This window comes from Danio aesculapii, chromosome 7, assembly GCF_903798145.1.
Source record: "Danio aesculapii chromosome 7, fDanAes4.1, whole genome shotgun sequence".
NCBI lineage: Eukaryota > Metazoa > Chordata > Actinopteri > Cypriniformes > Danionidae > Danio > Danio aesculapii.
Window position 1 is genome coordinate 1752081 of NC_079441.1, and position 15958 is coordinate 1768038.

Below are 15958 nucleotides of genomic sequence, written 5' to 3' on the forward strand. Positions count from 1 at the left end.
ATATCAGATGAGATCAGAAAGTCTAGTCATCCAATTACAACAACTGTTGATGCAAAATGTGGTGGTGGATGAGGAGATTCCTCCAAATGTGTGAAGTGCTTTGAGTGTCTAGAAAAGCGCTATATAAATGTAAGGAATAATAATAATTGTTATTATGTTTAAAATCATTTTCATTTTAGCTTGAGCAGGTTTAAAATAAGTTTATTCAGTTGTTTATTTTGTCGTTTCCATTTTGTTTTTCTTTTTTGTTTTAACAATACTCGAAAATGTGCATGAAAATAAGTAGATGCAAACATATCTAATTGTGTGTGTGTGTGTGTGTGCGTGCAGAACATCAGCATGTCTGTGGAAGGAGACTACACGTATCTGAGGATAAACTTCTTCGTGCCAGGCAGCTCTCTGGGGCGACACGAGGGCAACATCTTCCCCAATCCCGAGGCCACTTTTGTCAAAGAGATGTAAGAGTCTTCCTTCATTATTACAATTTTAATTGCTCAGTTTTATCATGGTTTATCCCAATACTAAGGAAATGGGCTAAGATTGTTTATAAAGTATATAATGATATCTCTTAGACTCCAGGCTTGAATGGTTTGTGAGCACAATTAAGTGCAGAGCAAAAATCTTATTTGATAATTGTAAGAAAAAATCGACTGTATAAACATGTAAAACATAATCGGGTGAGGTGATGTGACTGCAAGCAGCAAAGACCTGTCAATCAAGTGGCCACGTCTTTAATTATGCAGAATTTTAAAGTTTTATATAAATTAAATAGATGAGTTATAAAACATTCACCACACTGACATACTTACTGTCATGTTATACTGTTATGATTTACTGTCATAAAGGGTAATATTATCTATATACACCAAAACCATGTTTGTACATGGCTCTAAACAGTTTTTCAGCTGCAAAGTTGGCCATTTTATCATTGGAGTCAATAGAAATGGGCTCTGTTTTGGAGCCAGCCCCTAGTGGCCAGTTGATGAATTGCAGTTTGCTACTTATGCATTCATAACAAAAGGGAGAGCGGGAGGGTGGCGCTTGGTGTAAACCGTTTCAGTCCATTTCTCTGCATTTTAGTACATACCGCGCATCGAACCTGAAGTCCCCGGGTGATCACTCGGTGCCTTCCACCAACCTGCAGAACGCTTTCCGCATCATCAAGGAGGTGCAGAAGCGCTACAAGACCCGCGAGGCCGAGGAGAAGGAGAAGGAGGGCATCGTGAAGCAGGACTCGCTCGTCATCAACCTGAACCGCAGCAACCCCAAACTCAAAGACCTGTACATCCGACCCAACATTGCGCAGAAGAGGATGCAGGGCTCGCTGGAGGCACACACCAACGGTCAGACACACCTTAATCACATTATACACACTTAAATAATGACCGATCGGTCCTAATGAAACACTTTATTTTATTTATTTTTTTTTTATGGAATTTTTTTTTTTTTGCACTAAATGCAAGAGAACAACAAATCATTTTTTTACAATCTTATTTGCTCAAATAATAACAGAAACTCCACAATAGTGTTATCAAGCTATTCAAAACAAGGAAAACAATAGTGTGAGACTGATAACGGCAGCCAGAAGAGAGTGGCGTAGCGCGGCTGTTCAGACTGACTCCGACACAAGGAGTCATGGTGTTAATTCTTTCCTTTAATGACAGCAGTAAAAAACTGAACTGTACAACCGTACAAGCTAAAAATGAACACTTATTTTTATATCTTTATCCACAAAGTGTGCAGCTTTTGTCACTGCAGTGTATCTTGGGCTGAATTACTTACTAAATAACGTATACTTTTATACTTGACCTTTACTTAAGTATACTTTTTCCTAAAGGGTGTATTAAAATGCACACCTATAAATCTAATAATACTTAACTAAAAGAGGCCTAAATACTACTGTTTATAGCAGTGTTTCCCAACCCTGTTCCTGAAGGCACACCAACAGTACACATTTTCAGCCTCTCCCTAATCAAACACACCTGAATCATCTCATCAGAACATTAGAAGAGACTCCAACACCTGAAGTTAATGGGTCGGGTCAGGGAGACATCCAAAATATGTACTGTTGGTGTGCCTCCAGGAACAGGGTTGGGAAACACTGGTTTATAGCAATGAGTGTATTACAAAAATGTATATTATTAAATGTTCATGTTAAAAAAATAGTTTTATTTATCTAATAATTGCAGTTATTTTTTGTGAATTTGCATTATAGTCAACACAGAACTTTCCGATGTATATGTAAAAAGGCCTAAATACATGCAGGACCATTCAAATATTTAGCTGGTCTCCGACTATTGACAGCAGATCCCTCAGAGATGGAGGGATTTGCACTCGCGATATCTTTACTGCTCTATTCATTTAACTGCAGAAATGTAACGCTTAGACGTCACTGTGCCTCTCACGATCTGTTCTCTTGCTCTTTCACTCTAGTCGCCATGATTTCCCAGTATTTTAACTCCTTTTGGGGGATCACGGGGCTGGTATAAATTTGTGGGCGGCTCGCGGAGCTTCTGGGATAGGTCACTAGATAGGGGCGCTAGATAGGGGCGAACGTGCCACAGCAGCTCAAAACACTGCAGATGCAATGGCTGCACTTGCAAGAAAGAGAGCAGAGCACCACTAAACAGAGCTCCCATCGCATCTGTATAGATTTTAGCTGCTGCGACCAAGCGTATTACGCTCCCACACATCATTTACCTTTGTTTTGGCTGCTGTAGGCTATGCATAATATACGAGAGCGCATGTGCGTCTTCAGTCCTGTCAGATGTGGCGCACACTCTCATTCCCATACAGCTGAGAGTGTCTGTGTAGAACTCCACTGTGTGATTCAGAGAGCAGAAATGTGAAATCGCGTGACCATGTAGGGGCAGAAATCACATGCCGCTGTGTAAAAAGGTATTACATACGGCTGTTTAGATTGTTTATTAAAAGAAATTGTGTTCTGGTGCTGTAAATAAAATACAATTAACTTGACTTGGAGTGGTAGGGTTATATAATGGTAGGGGAACTGCAATTATCTAGGCTTATGGCTAAAACAAAAAAATGACTCGGCCTGTGACTTGAATAGACAAGAATATTAATACAAAGTGTTCAAGTTGATAAATCAATTGAGAAAAGTAAAGAATTTAAATAAAAGTCTTAAATGCTGTTTGGCAAGGACTTGAGTTTTGTGTCATTCTTTTTGGATTATACAATGTAAAGATGAATTTCTCTGAAATCTAGAAATCAGGATGCTATGTAGTTTATGCAATCAATGAAAATCTTGCTAGATTTGATGTCACGCTGATTTGTTTACTGCAGTAACTAAAGCAACACCGTTATTCATGCGAATATATAGGAGTGAATTCGCTTCTATTCAGTAGATGAATAATATTGTAGTTGAGGTGCAGGGATGTTTTGATGTAGTATAATTTCACAAAAACATGTTTTTACATCATAATGATTTAAAATAGATTGGATAATATAGATTGCTCTGTGTGAATCATGAAGAGTGAATTGCAATTGTCACATACCAGAAAAAAATTAAAATAAAAGGAGTATCTAAATTCTAAAATATGGATTTACATCCAATTTGCTAGTAGAAAAATAGTAAACTGCAGTCTGCCATGAAAAATCAAGTTCAGTGTCTTTATCGATGAATGTGTTGAGTTGTATTAAATGGGAGTCTAAAGCTTCATTACCTAAAGCTTCATCCATTGCCTAAACTCTAAATATTTATTAATTTTCTAAATATTTATTTATTTATTTATTTACTAGTCTTTACTGTTTTAGTAGAGTTCTCTCTCTCTCTCTCTCTCTCTCTCTCTCTTCTGAACCTTTCATTGGGGTAGTCCGGTAAATAAATGGTTTTATTCTTCATTCCCACTCTTCTGAATTAGATTACATTGATCAGGAGTTATCACAAGCTAAAAGTCTTTAGTGCTGCTTTCTTGCAATCACTATTTAGTAAATATACTGTATATGTCACCAGTGTAACCAGTTGAAATCTAAAGTGGTGGTGAGGTGTTTATGTATGAGGAGTCTTAAAAATGTCTTGATTTCCTGTTTATACCAAATAATTATCCTTATTTGAGCGACTGTCTTTGTGTGTCTTCAGGTTTCCGGTTCACGTCAGTACGAGGAGATAAAGTCGACATTTTGTACAACAATATCAAACACGCCATCTTCCAGCCCTGCGACGGGGAGATGATCATCGTACTGCATTTCCATCTGAAGGTGTGTGTGACCTAATGTCGATCAGCTCTAGTGGCTTTTATTAAAATTTTTACATGTTATTTTGTAACATTTTTATTTTCATAGTTATTTTAAACAAGTATTAAATTTGACAATTTTGCATTTAAATGTTTATATTGTTTTACAGTTTTAAATATTGTGTTTTCAATTGTTAGTATAATCATCGTTTTTGTCATTTCTTGTCTATATATATATATATATATATATATAAATGAGTAAACTAAATATTTGATTAAATTAAACAGCAATGAGAAATTACGCTTTGCTTTTTTATTTTCATTTAAATTTATTTATCATTATTTATATTTAGTATTATTATTATTTTTGTTGTTATAGTAGACTTTTGTTATGGTGTAGTGTAAATTTATCCTTTTTTTGGTTTTGTATTTGTTTCTGTTTTATTATTAATGTAATTTTTTATTTAATGTAATGTTTTTTTTGTGTTTGTTTTGATGATGATTTGATGTAAATGTAGTGTTTTATTTGTTGGACACCAGAAAAAATAGCTACTACATTGTCCGTAGCTAATGGGGATCTAAATATACACTAATAAACACACACTGTTCATTAGGGCTGGAGGATTTTATCGATTCTGCGATATAAATCGATTTTTTTTTTTCCCAAAGAAAGTATCGATTTTTTAGCCGCGAGTATCGATACATACATATATACATCCGGCCATCTGCGCAACCCTGCTCTCGAGTGAAGTCAGGAAGACCGAGAAAGATCTGTGCACACTGACTGAGTCGGACGTTACATTTGATGTTTTGGAGAAGCCATGGTACCTCTTTGTTTACTTTCATGGCAGCTAGACTTGCTACCTCATGTTTTTTGTCAAGCTAAAAAGATGTCAAAGAAACTGTTCAGAACAGGCCACTTGCACTTTAACTCTCCATTGTTAATTGCAAATTGCAATGTTGCACTTTATTTACTTTTCAAAGGCTTGTAAGCTACAGTTTGCACTGTTTCAATAAATGGAACAAATTTTCTCATCACATCTTTAATTAATTTTGTCCAGCATTTATTTTGCAAGCTGTCTGATGTTTAAGTTTATTTCAATTAATTAAATCCAAGTAAATTAAACACTCCCCAGATGTCACCAAAATCACTTTGTCTCTTTTAAATCTATCAGAAAATGATGTAAGCGTATCGAATGATATAGAATCGCATCGAATTATATCAAATCGTATCGAATTGTATCGTTGGATAAATATCATGATATATATCATATCGTGAGCTGAATATCGTGTATTGTATCGTATCGTGAGATTAGTGTATCGCTACAGCCCTACTGTTTATTAGCATGTTTAACAAAGTCTTCTGTGTGTCTCAGAACGCCATCATGTTCGGTAAGAAGCGCCACACGGACGTGCAGTTTTACACGGAGGTGGGCGAGATCACCACAGATCTGGGCAAACACCAGCACATGCACGACCGAGACGACCTGTACGCCGAGCAGATGGAGAGAGAGATGAGGCACAAGCTCAAATCTGCCTTCAAGAACTTCATCGAGAAAGTGGAGTCGCTCACCAAGGAGGAGCTGGAGTTCGAGGTTCCCTTCAGAGATCTCGGGTGAGACGATCAGCAAATGATGCAACAGTAAAGGGTTGAAATGGTAAAAAAGCTGTTTAAAAGCTCTGTAGGGTATAAAGTGGGGAAAATAAGTATCGAACACTGTCATGTGTTTTTTCTCAGGTATAATATTTGTCAAGGAGCTGTTGACATGGGATTAAACCAGAGTTTGGTAAAAACTCAAGCAATACAAACACAAAAATAAAGCAAATCATATAAACACATTCTGTGCAATAGCATTGGAATGACAGAAGGAGAAAGCGCTGAACTACTGAAATGTGTTGAATACATCATGTAAAAGGCTTGTTCGGTGCTGGCAGCTTAAAGATGACTCTCATATGGAGAATGAAGTCTCATGCATTGCTCAGGTGTGAGTTTCTCACAAACCTCAACAGAGTGTCAAAGTCTTGATGGTTCTGTGGGTCCCGTCTATCAAATCTGAGCTCTATTTTGTATTTTTTTTATTGGATTCAGGTCAGGTGATTGGCTGGGCCATTCTTCAGCTTGATTTTCTTTCTCTGAAAGCAAATGAGAGTCTCTTTGGTTGCTTTTTGCATCAGTAGCTATGTTTCCATCCAAAAATGCGAATGAACTTCATGCGCACAACTGGATTATCACATTAAAGACGTGCGAATAACGCAGCGTTTCCATCCAACGAGTCAAAGCGAACAAAATCATCACTTCCTGATTAACTGGTGCCAAATATCAACAGTAAAAATTGAATTTGCTGTGGTAGAAGCTGCGTCAATCTTTTCTTCATTTAATAAATGACTTGCACCTCAGAAGGCAATCCTGACACACAATGAACATGTGGTGGCGTTTGAAGGTGTCATACACGGAGCACAGACGCTCTTGATTCTGGAGGTCATTAATAATATAATAACACTAATACTTAAACGGTAGGGCGTTTAAGAATGACCAAAACAACAGTTCAGATGTTTCATAATGTGTCCATTTACACACATTTTCATCATCACATGAACTCTTATCACAAAATCACATCACCTTTTTTAATGCGCATACTGAAATTTGTGTGGCAAAAGTGTTTCCATCGCAATTTATGCACATTTTCTCATCGAATAAAAAGTTTATCCTACTCAAGTCTTATATGCACATTTTCTAAATTTATGCGCATGGCGTTTTCCATCAATCGTTTTTTTATGCGCAAATCAAAAATGCGCATAAAAGTAGGTGGATGGAAACGTAGCTAGTGTCTTGCTGAAATGGTTTCATCTTCATCCTCCTGCTAATGTAGATGTTGGACTGAAGCAGCTGATATTCATTTACACTGAGGAAGAGCAGAGGGTTGCTGAAGAACTACTGAGAGATTTCAGCTGCTGTCTGGGCTTTCACTGCCCAATACACCTTCCTTCCTTCATGTGTTCAATAGCTTTTCCCTGCGTCATTTCATCTTTTTAGACAAAACTTCATTTGTAAACTAATTAGATTTGTTTTTCTTGTATATATGGATTTCTTTGGTTATTATCAACATCCGGTGAACATTTCAAGTCAACAGCACCTCTAGAAATATGTTTTCTGAGAAAAATGGTGACGTGTTCAATACTTATTTTCCCCGCTGTATGCTGAAGGATTTTCAGTAACCCAGTTCTAATATTCTTGCTATGAAAATAGCCTTGGTTGCTGACATGGCATTAAATAAAAGACACTACAGTAAACCAGTTTAAGTGCTTCTGGTGAACTGTTGTGCTGTTACAAAAGCAGAGTTTAAGATCTGATTCCTTTTAAAACTCCCTGATCTTCACTGCCTGATTGATATATGAAGCGAGCATTAAATTCCATTGTTTATCATGTGTTTTGCCTGTTGTGTTATTTTTCACAGCTGTTTTATTCATTTCCCACTTTTCAACCAGCAATCAGATGCACTGGCCAGACTGTATCTGCTAAAATACACTGAATAAAGACACTTAGGACCTCAGGAACAACCCTAAGTCAACCCTCAATTTGACTGTCCTTGGGTTATGTTGGTGCGGTTTTTGTCCCATTGACTTCCATTATAATCACTTTTATTGACTCCAAAGCCATGACAGCAGATAATCATGCTTTCAAGCCTGAAACTAAGCTTTATTTGCACTGTCAGTGATCAACAGTATGAATGACACATTTCACCTCTTAATCCCATCAGGGAAAACCAGAGGCAGACAAGAAAGCATGATTATCTGCTGTCATGGCTTTACAATCAATAACTGTGATTATAATGGAAGTCAATGGAGCAAACACAGCACCAACATCACCAAAGAGGAGTCCAAGAGGAAAAACGGCCCAGCAGCACACAAGCGTTAAATCACTGAAGGACTTTCATGTGATTGCTGTGTGTGTGTGTGTGTGTGTGTGTGTGTGTGTGTGTGTGTGTGTGTTTTCAGGTTTCAGGGCGCCCCCTACAGGAGCACCTGCCTACTGCAGCCCACGTCCAGCTCGCTCTGCAACGTCACTGAATGGGTGAGTTCATCAGCACACAAACGGGGACGGCAAAACTACACACATCCTTTACTCAAGTACAGATATTAATGTTAAAATGAAACGCTGGCTACACGTGTGCCCTCGAGTAAAAGCAGAGAATGCCCTCAAACATTATATATGGAAATATCCATCACTATTTATTTATTTTTCACGCTGCTAATAAGATCGCACACTGTGCTTTTATACATAAACATTTTCACGTTTAGTAGTTCTCTTTCTGAAATAAACACTTGATGCGTTTCAGAAAGAGCTAGGAGGAATTTGTTTTCGTGGCTGAAGACGTTTCCACATTGCAACAGAATGACAGGACAAAAACACAGATAATAAAGTAACTACAGATGCAAATGAAGAGTAAAACTCTACAAATGCACAAATATGCTAATTAAAATGTAAACTTTATTACGTGTGTGTGTGTGTGTGTGTGTGTGTGTGTGTGTGTATAAATAGTGTTGTTTTTCCACATGTTGATGAGATGGACACGTCACTGCATATCAGATTATTAGCATTCGGCTGAAGCTGCTTCAAACAGCAGCTCTCGTTCAGCTCCTGTGATTTCAGAGTTTTGTGGATATTGCATTTCATGTAGGGCTGCACAATATATGATATCGCAGTGTTTGTATCTGCAATAGTTACCTTACAGGATTTGATTATTTATTAAAGATTAAAAGATGAAGAAATGATTATTATTTAATCGTTTATACAATGATTACAGTGTTAGTTTACATTCAATTCAATTTCTGTACTTGAACACTGTTAAGACTTTCCAGAAACCGTAAAGCACTGTTGATTTATCTATTTTTCCTTATGTATTATAATTTATGCAAATGCACTGCGTAGACTTGACCATCCCAGTCAATCTAACTTAATGCAATCTTTTCCAATAGGACTGTTCAGATCATCTGCGGAAATTATACTCGTATCACGGCAAAACAAAATAACACAGTGCCATATTTTCCCAATATCATGCAACCCTGATTAATATGAGACCTGTGAGGGTTTTAAAAGAGCTAATAGCATATGTAAGTTTAATAATGATTAATTTAACAGAATTATTCACAAAATGAAAACTTGGCTGTATTATTTTATACTGCTGGACTCCGAAAACAAAACACTGATTATTGCATTTGTATGTTGTTCTTCCCTCTGTTTGTAGATGGTTTCTAATATTGTGTGCAGATGCACTCCCCTACAGAATCATCCCAGTCTATCTAAGCTTATAAATTCTTTACATATAGAGAGATTCAAGTAATCTGGTGAACTTGTATTCATGTCGCTGTATATATCAATAGAATAATAAAATATTGCAGTGTTAATGTCTCCAATATCGTACAATATCGAATAATAATATAATAATAATAATATTGAATGAATTGATGTCTGCTTTCTGTGTCTCAGCCTCCGTTTGTGGTGACTCTGGACGAGGTGGAGCTGGTGCACTTTGAGAGAGTTCAGTTCCACCTCAAGAACTTCGACGTGGTCATCGTTTATAAAGACTACAACAAGAAAGTCACCATGATCAACGCCGTGCCCGTCAACTCTCTGGACCCCATCAAAGAGTGGCTCAAGTGAGTGACGATGATGACGTTCCTCATTTAATTCTCGCTCACAGTCTTTATTCTGCTGGGAGTTTTCATCTGTCAGAAGTGTTTAAAAAGTAAAGAAAGGTTCATATTTAGTTAATTGATGCGTGTTTTAACTAAATTTGCTAGTCTAAATTTGGCTATTAGTCTAAATGTGTCTATTTGGTCGTGATATTGTTGTCTAATGTCATGGTTTAATGTTAGTGTGTCTGTATTTGGTTGTGGTGTTGGTGTTCACTGTTAATGTGTGTGTGTGTGTGTGTGTGTGTGTGTGTGTGTGTGTGTGTGTGCTTGTAGTATTGTTTCTAATGTTTTATTTTAATGTAATTGAGTTTTTTCCTATTGGTATTGTTGTGATGATGAGGATGATGATGAAGATGATTTTCCACTTTATTTGTTGGACCCCCAGTAAGAATAGCCAGTATGTTGGTCATGTTTAACTAGACGCCTCTTGTTTTTTTGTGTTTGCAGCTCGTGTGATATCAAATACACTGAAGGTATTCAGTCTTTGAACTGGACCAAGATCATGAAGACCATAGTGGACGATCCGGAGGGCTTTTTCGAGCAGGGTGGCTGGTCTTTCCTCGACCCCGAGAGTGAGGTGAGGAACATCTGAAAACGAGGTCACTTCCTGCAGCTTTTGTTGCGTTAGACTGTCTGAAATTGAGTATAACTGGGTATTACGTTTGAATTAGATTGTACTACAAAACTGTTCGAAACGTGTGTTATATCAGATCTGTGCATGTTACGGCCCGCTTGACATCTTTCATTGGACCAGGTGAAGTAATTGGTTCAAAACGTTCAAATGGGGCTGTGTGATGCACAAGTCTGATATAGCAATGAGTTAATGAAAGGGGCTGTTCACATATCACCTCTTGTCATTATTTCAAGTTGCTTTTATTTAATGCTTTAGTTTTGGTAATCTGTAATAATGTGAGCATCTGAAAGCAGATGGACTTGTTTATAGGGATGTAATGATTCACTGTGAGTCGATTGAAAATCGATTCAAACGTGACGATTCAAACCAGTTGAACGAATCGCGATACATGTTTTGAACAGAGGGGGTGCTGTTTACAGGCACAAGCTCGCTTTACCTGCACATCAGCTGCAAACAAGAGGAGAGGCGGCAAAGTAAAATGACAGCGGTGAAGTGTGCCAGACTAGCAATTTAGTAGACAGAAAATATATTTTACAAAACAATGTTCAGCATTTAAGAAATGAAATGAAAGGGCTGTTCTCACTAAATTTGTTTCTAATAATTTTGTGAAAAAATCGTGCCTGAATCGTGAATCATTACATCCCTACTTGTTTAGCATTAATAATTCATAATTTCTGATGTTGTTATTTTGTGTGTTTCAGGGCAGCGGAGGGGAGGAAGACTCTGAGTCTGAGATTGAGGATGAAACCTTTAACCCTTCAGCTGATGAGGAGGAGGAGGAAGAGGAGGACAGTGATGAAGATTATTCCTCAGAGACAGAGGACTCCGGTAATGACATTAACATGTGATCATGGGCGAGTCACACTGACTGTTCTCGCTCACTTCACATATAAAGCTTTGATTTAACCTTCAAATGTAATCTGTGTTTGATTTCAGTTACTAAAACGTCTGTTTTTGTGTAGTGTTTGTGTGTTGTGAGGATTGTCTAATGTGTGTGTTTGTGATGTCAGATTACAGCGCGTCTCTGGGCAGTGAAGAAGAGAGTGGCAAAGACTGGGACGAGCTGGAGGAGGAGGCCAGGAAAGGTCAGATTTCCCTCCAAAATTATGTCACTTTCTGAAGTCTTTCCTTATTAGTTGAATCATTCTAAACAGCCGTCAATCAAACCGATCACCTGTTAGATCTCATTCTAAACAGCCGTCAATCAAACCGATCACCTGTTAGATCATTCTAAACAGCCGTCAATCAAACCGATCACCTGTTAGATCATTCTAAACAGCCGTCAATCAAACCGATCACCTGTTAGATCTCATTTTAAACAGCCGTCAATCAAACCGATCACCTGTTAGATCATTCTAAACAGCCGTCAATCAAACCGATCACCTGTTAGATCTCATTTTAAACAGCCGTCAATCAAACCGATCACCTGTTAGATCATTCTAAACAGCCGTCAGTCAAACCGATCACCTGTTAGATCATTCTAAACAGCCGTCAATCAAACCGATCACATGTTAGATCATTCTAAACAGCCGTCAATCAAACCGATCAGCTGTTAGATCATTCTAAACAGCCGTCAATCAAACCGATCACCTGTTAGATCATTCTAAACAGCCGTCAATCAAACCGATCACCTGTTAGATCTCATTCTAAACAGCCGTCAATCAAACCGATCACCTGTTAGATCTCATTCTAAACAGCCATCAATCAAACCGATCACCTGTTAGATCATTCTAAACAGCCGTCAATCAAACCGATCACCTGTTAGATCATTCTAAACAGCCGTCAATCAAACCGATCACCTGTTAGATCTCATTCTAAACAGCCGTCAATCAAACCGATCACCTGTTAGATCATTCTAAACAGCCGTCAGTCAAACCGATCACCTGTTAGATCATTCTAAACAGCCGTCAATCAAACCGATCACATGTTAGATCATTCTAAACAGCCGTCAATCAAACCGATCAGCTGTTAGATCATTCTAAACAGCCGTCAATCAAACCGATCACATGTTAGATCATTCTAAACAGCCGTCAATCAAACCGATCACCTGTTAGATCATTCTAAACAGCCGTCAATCAAACCGATCAGCTGTTAGATCATTCTAAACAGCCGTCAATCAAACCGATCACCTGTTAGATCATTCTAAACAGCCGTCAATCAAACCGATCACCTGTTAGATCATTCTAAACAGCTGTCAATCAAACCGATCACCTGTTAGATCATTCTAAACAGCTGTCAATCAAACCGATCACCTGTTAGATCATTCTAAACAGCTGTCAATCAAACCGATCACCTGTTAGATCATTCTAAACAGCCGTCAATCAAACCGATCACCTGTTAGATCATTCTAAACAGCTGTCAATCAAACCGATCACCTGTTAGATCATTCTAAACAGCCGTCAATCAAACCGATCACCTGTTAGATCATTCTAAACAGCCGTCAATCAAACCGATCACCTGTTAGATCATTCTAAACAGCCGTCAATCAGACCGATCACCTGTTAGATCATTCTAAACAGCCGTCAATCAAACCGATCACCTGTTAGATCTCATTCTAAACAGCCGTCAATCAAACCGATCACCTGTTAGATCATTCTAAACAGCCGTCAATCAAACCGATCACCTGTTAGATCATTCTAAACAGCCGTCAATCAAACCGATCACCTGTTAGATCATTCTAAACAGCCGTCAATCAAACCGATCACCTGTTAGATCATTCTAAACAGCCGTCAATCAAACCGATCACCTGTTAGATCATTCTAAACAGCCGTCAATCAAACCGATCACCTGTTAGATCATTCTAAACAGCCGTCAATCAAACCGATCACCTGTTAGATCTCATTCTAAACAGCTGTCAATCAAACCGATCACCTGTTAGATCATTCTAAACAGCCGTCAATCAAACCGATCACCTGTTAGATCATTCTAAACAGCCGTCAATCAAACCGATCACATGTTAGATCATTCTAAACAGCCGTCAATCAAACCGATCAGCTGTTAGATCATTCTAAACAGCCGTCAATCAAACCGATCACCTGTTAGATCATTCTAAACAGCCGTCAATCAAACCGATCACCTGTCAGATCATTCTAAACAGCCGTCAATCAAACCGATCACCTGTTAGATCATTGTTACGTAGCGGATGCACCTCGCTACGCACATAAGGTTAAGGATGACCGCTATTAAAAGAGGTCACCCGGAGTCCCCGTTCCTGTTCCCCAAGCACTCACACACAGGCCAAGTTTGCGAAAAAGGGGTAACAAATTTATTAAACAAAAATTCCAGTATAGGAACCAGGGAACAAAAAGGCCAACAATAAACAAAACAAGGTACGCTACCTATTATTAAATCTCTTACCTAAAACCGAAAATAAAGATCCGTAAATGAAAAACAATTCTGACCTCCATAACGGTTCATTAAACAAGAGAAAACTGGACCAAAGAAAAAGGGGCCTTCCCTTAGATCATTCAGCAGTAAGTAAACATTTAGCCACAGCTAACAGAATACCGTCCTAGTACCGTATTTAACAGAGTATCTCACCAGATTACTTTGAAACAGGGTTGTAGACATGAAATAAATGATCAGCCACCGCTAATGCAAGTTACCGTCCTAGTACCGAATTTAACAGAGTATCTCACCAGATGACTTTGGAAAAAGGTTTCAGACAGAAAGATATCACTGCCACACAGAGAACTTAGAGCGATCTGCTCACACACACAACAGCAAGGGGAAACAGGAAGAGAACTCGATGAAGAGCGCAAACAACACGCTTTTATAACTGGCGCCGCCCCTCTCACAGCTGCACCTGATATCCGCTCATGTGGAGAGAGAGAGAAAGAGAGACAGATAGAGGATACAACACACACAGGAACAATACACACTAGCATTGTCAAAATAATGTTACTCAATATGTAACACTCCTCCCCACCCATAGTAAAAAAAAAAATCTTTTTTTTTTTTTTTTTAACACTACTACACACTTTACCCAAAGCTTTCAGCACCCGGAGCTCTGGACAGCGCGTCCGCGATCACATTCTCAGTCCCGCGCTTGTACACAATTTCAATATTGAATTCCTGCAGTGAAAGTGCCCAACGCATCAACCGTTGATTTGAATTAAACATGCGATTTAAAAACACCAAAGGGTTGTGGTCGGTGTAAACTTTGATCGGGAAACTTGATCCACCCAGATATACTTCGAAGTGTTTTAAAGCCAGCAACAAAGCAAGGGCTTCTTTTTCAATTGTGCTATAGTTGCACTGGTTTCGATTAAACTTCTTCGAGAAGTAGCACACGGGTTTTAAAATGCCAGTTTCAGCACTTTGTAAAAGGACAGCTCCTGCTCCAACAGCGCTTGCGTCTACCTCCAGCTGAAAGGGGCGCTCAAAGTCCGGAGCAGTGAGAACAGGTGCGTTACTCAGCAGATCTTTTACACCATTAAAAGAAAGTTCACACTCCGGTGACCAGCGGAATACGTTGGAGGGCCGAAGAAGATCAGTCAGGGAAGCAACCAGGCTGGCAAAGTTGCGGCAAAACCCTCTATAGTAGCCGGCTATGCCGAGAAAACGGCGCAGCTCTCATTTGTTAGAAGGCTTAGGGAAATCCATTATTGCATCCACTTTGGCACTGACAGGGAACACTTGACCCTGTCCCACACGTTTACCCAGGTAGGTAATATAAGCTTTAGCAAATTCGCATTTAGCGAGATTTACGGTCAACGATGCAGCTTTCAATCTTGAAAACACCTCACGTAAGGTTTCAACATGCTCCTCCCACGTAGAAGAGTACACCACGATATCATCCAGATATGAGTCACAGTTTTTAATGTCTCGTAAGACAAGGTTCATAAGTCTTTGGAATGTGGAAGGGGCGTTCCTCATCCCGAACGCCATCACAGAATATTGACCAAAGAAGTCTGGTGTGACAAAGGCAGAAATTACAGCAGCGCGTGGAGTAAGAGATATTTGCCAGTAACCTTTAAGCAAGTCAAGCTTTGTGACAAACTTAGCAGGTCCAACTTTGTCGATACAGTCATCCATTCTCGGCAAAGGAAAACAGTCAGGTTTGGTAACTGCATTTACTTTTCTAAAATCAGTGCAAAAACGGAAAGACGCATCAGATTTCGGAACTAAAAGGCAGGGGGAGCTCCATGCACTCTGCGATGGCTCCGCTAAACCATGAGTGAGCATATATTCCACTTCTGTTTTCATAATCTTGCGCTTAAAAGGATTGACTCTATATGGGTGTTGTTTGATCGGAGATGCGCTGCCTACGTCAATATCGTGATGCAAAACGTTCGTGCGGGATGGAACATCGGTAAAGATCTCTGGAAAACTCTGTATTAGGCACATCACACTGTCTCTTTGACCATCACATAGGTAAGACAGACGGGCATTCAAGTCCTTTAAAATGACAGAGTTTTGTAAACTCCCCATA

General features: G+C 38.8%; 1 protein-coding gene across 1 annotated transcript in view; it reads left to right on the top strand.

Moving 5' to 3' along the window:
• supt16h (SPT16 homolog, facilitates chromatin remodeling subunit) overlaps nt 1–15958 on the top strand; it is a 42738-nt gene that overhangs the window by 21387 nt on the left and 5393 nt on the right. The window contains exons 15-23 of the mRNA XM_056460863.1: nt 331–458; nt 1081–1343; nt 4100–4218; nt 5570–5808; nt 8190–8265; nt 9682–9851; nt 10338–10467; nt 11226–11352; nt 11535–11609. Coding sequence (XP_056316838.1) covers nt 331–458; nt 1081–1343; nt 4100–4218; nt 5570–5808; nt 8190–8265; nt 9682–9851; nt 10338–10467; nt 11226–11352; nt 11535–11609 — 1327 coding nt within the window. The remainder of the gene's footprint in view (nt 1–330; nt 459–1080; nt 1344–4099; nt 4219–5569; nt 5809–8189; nt 8266–9681; nt 9852–10337; nt 10468–11225; nt 11353–11534; nt 11610–15958) is intronic.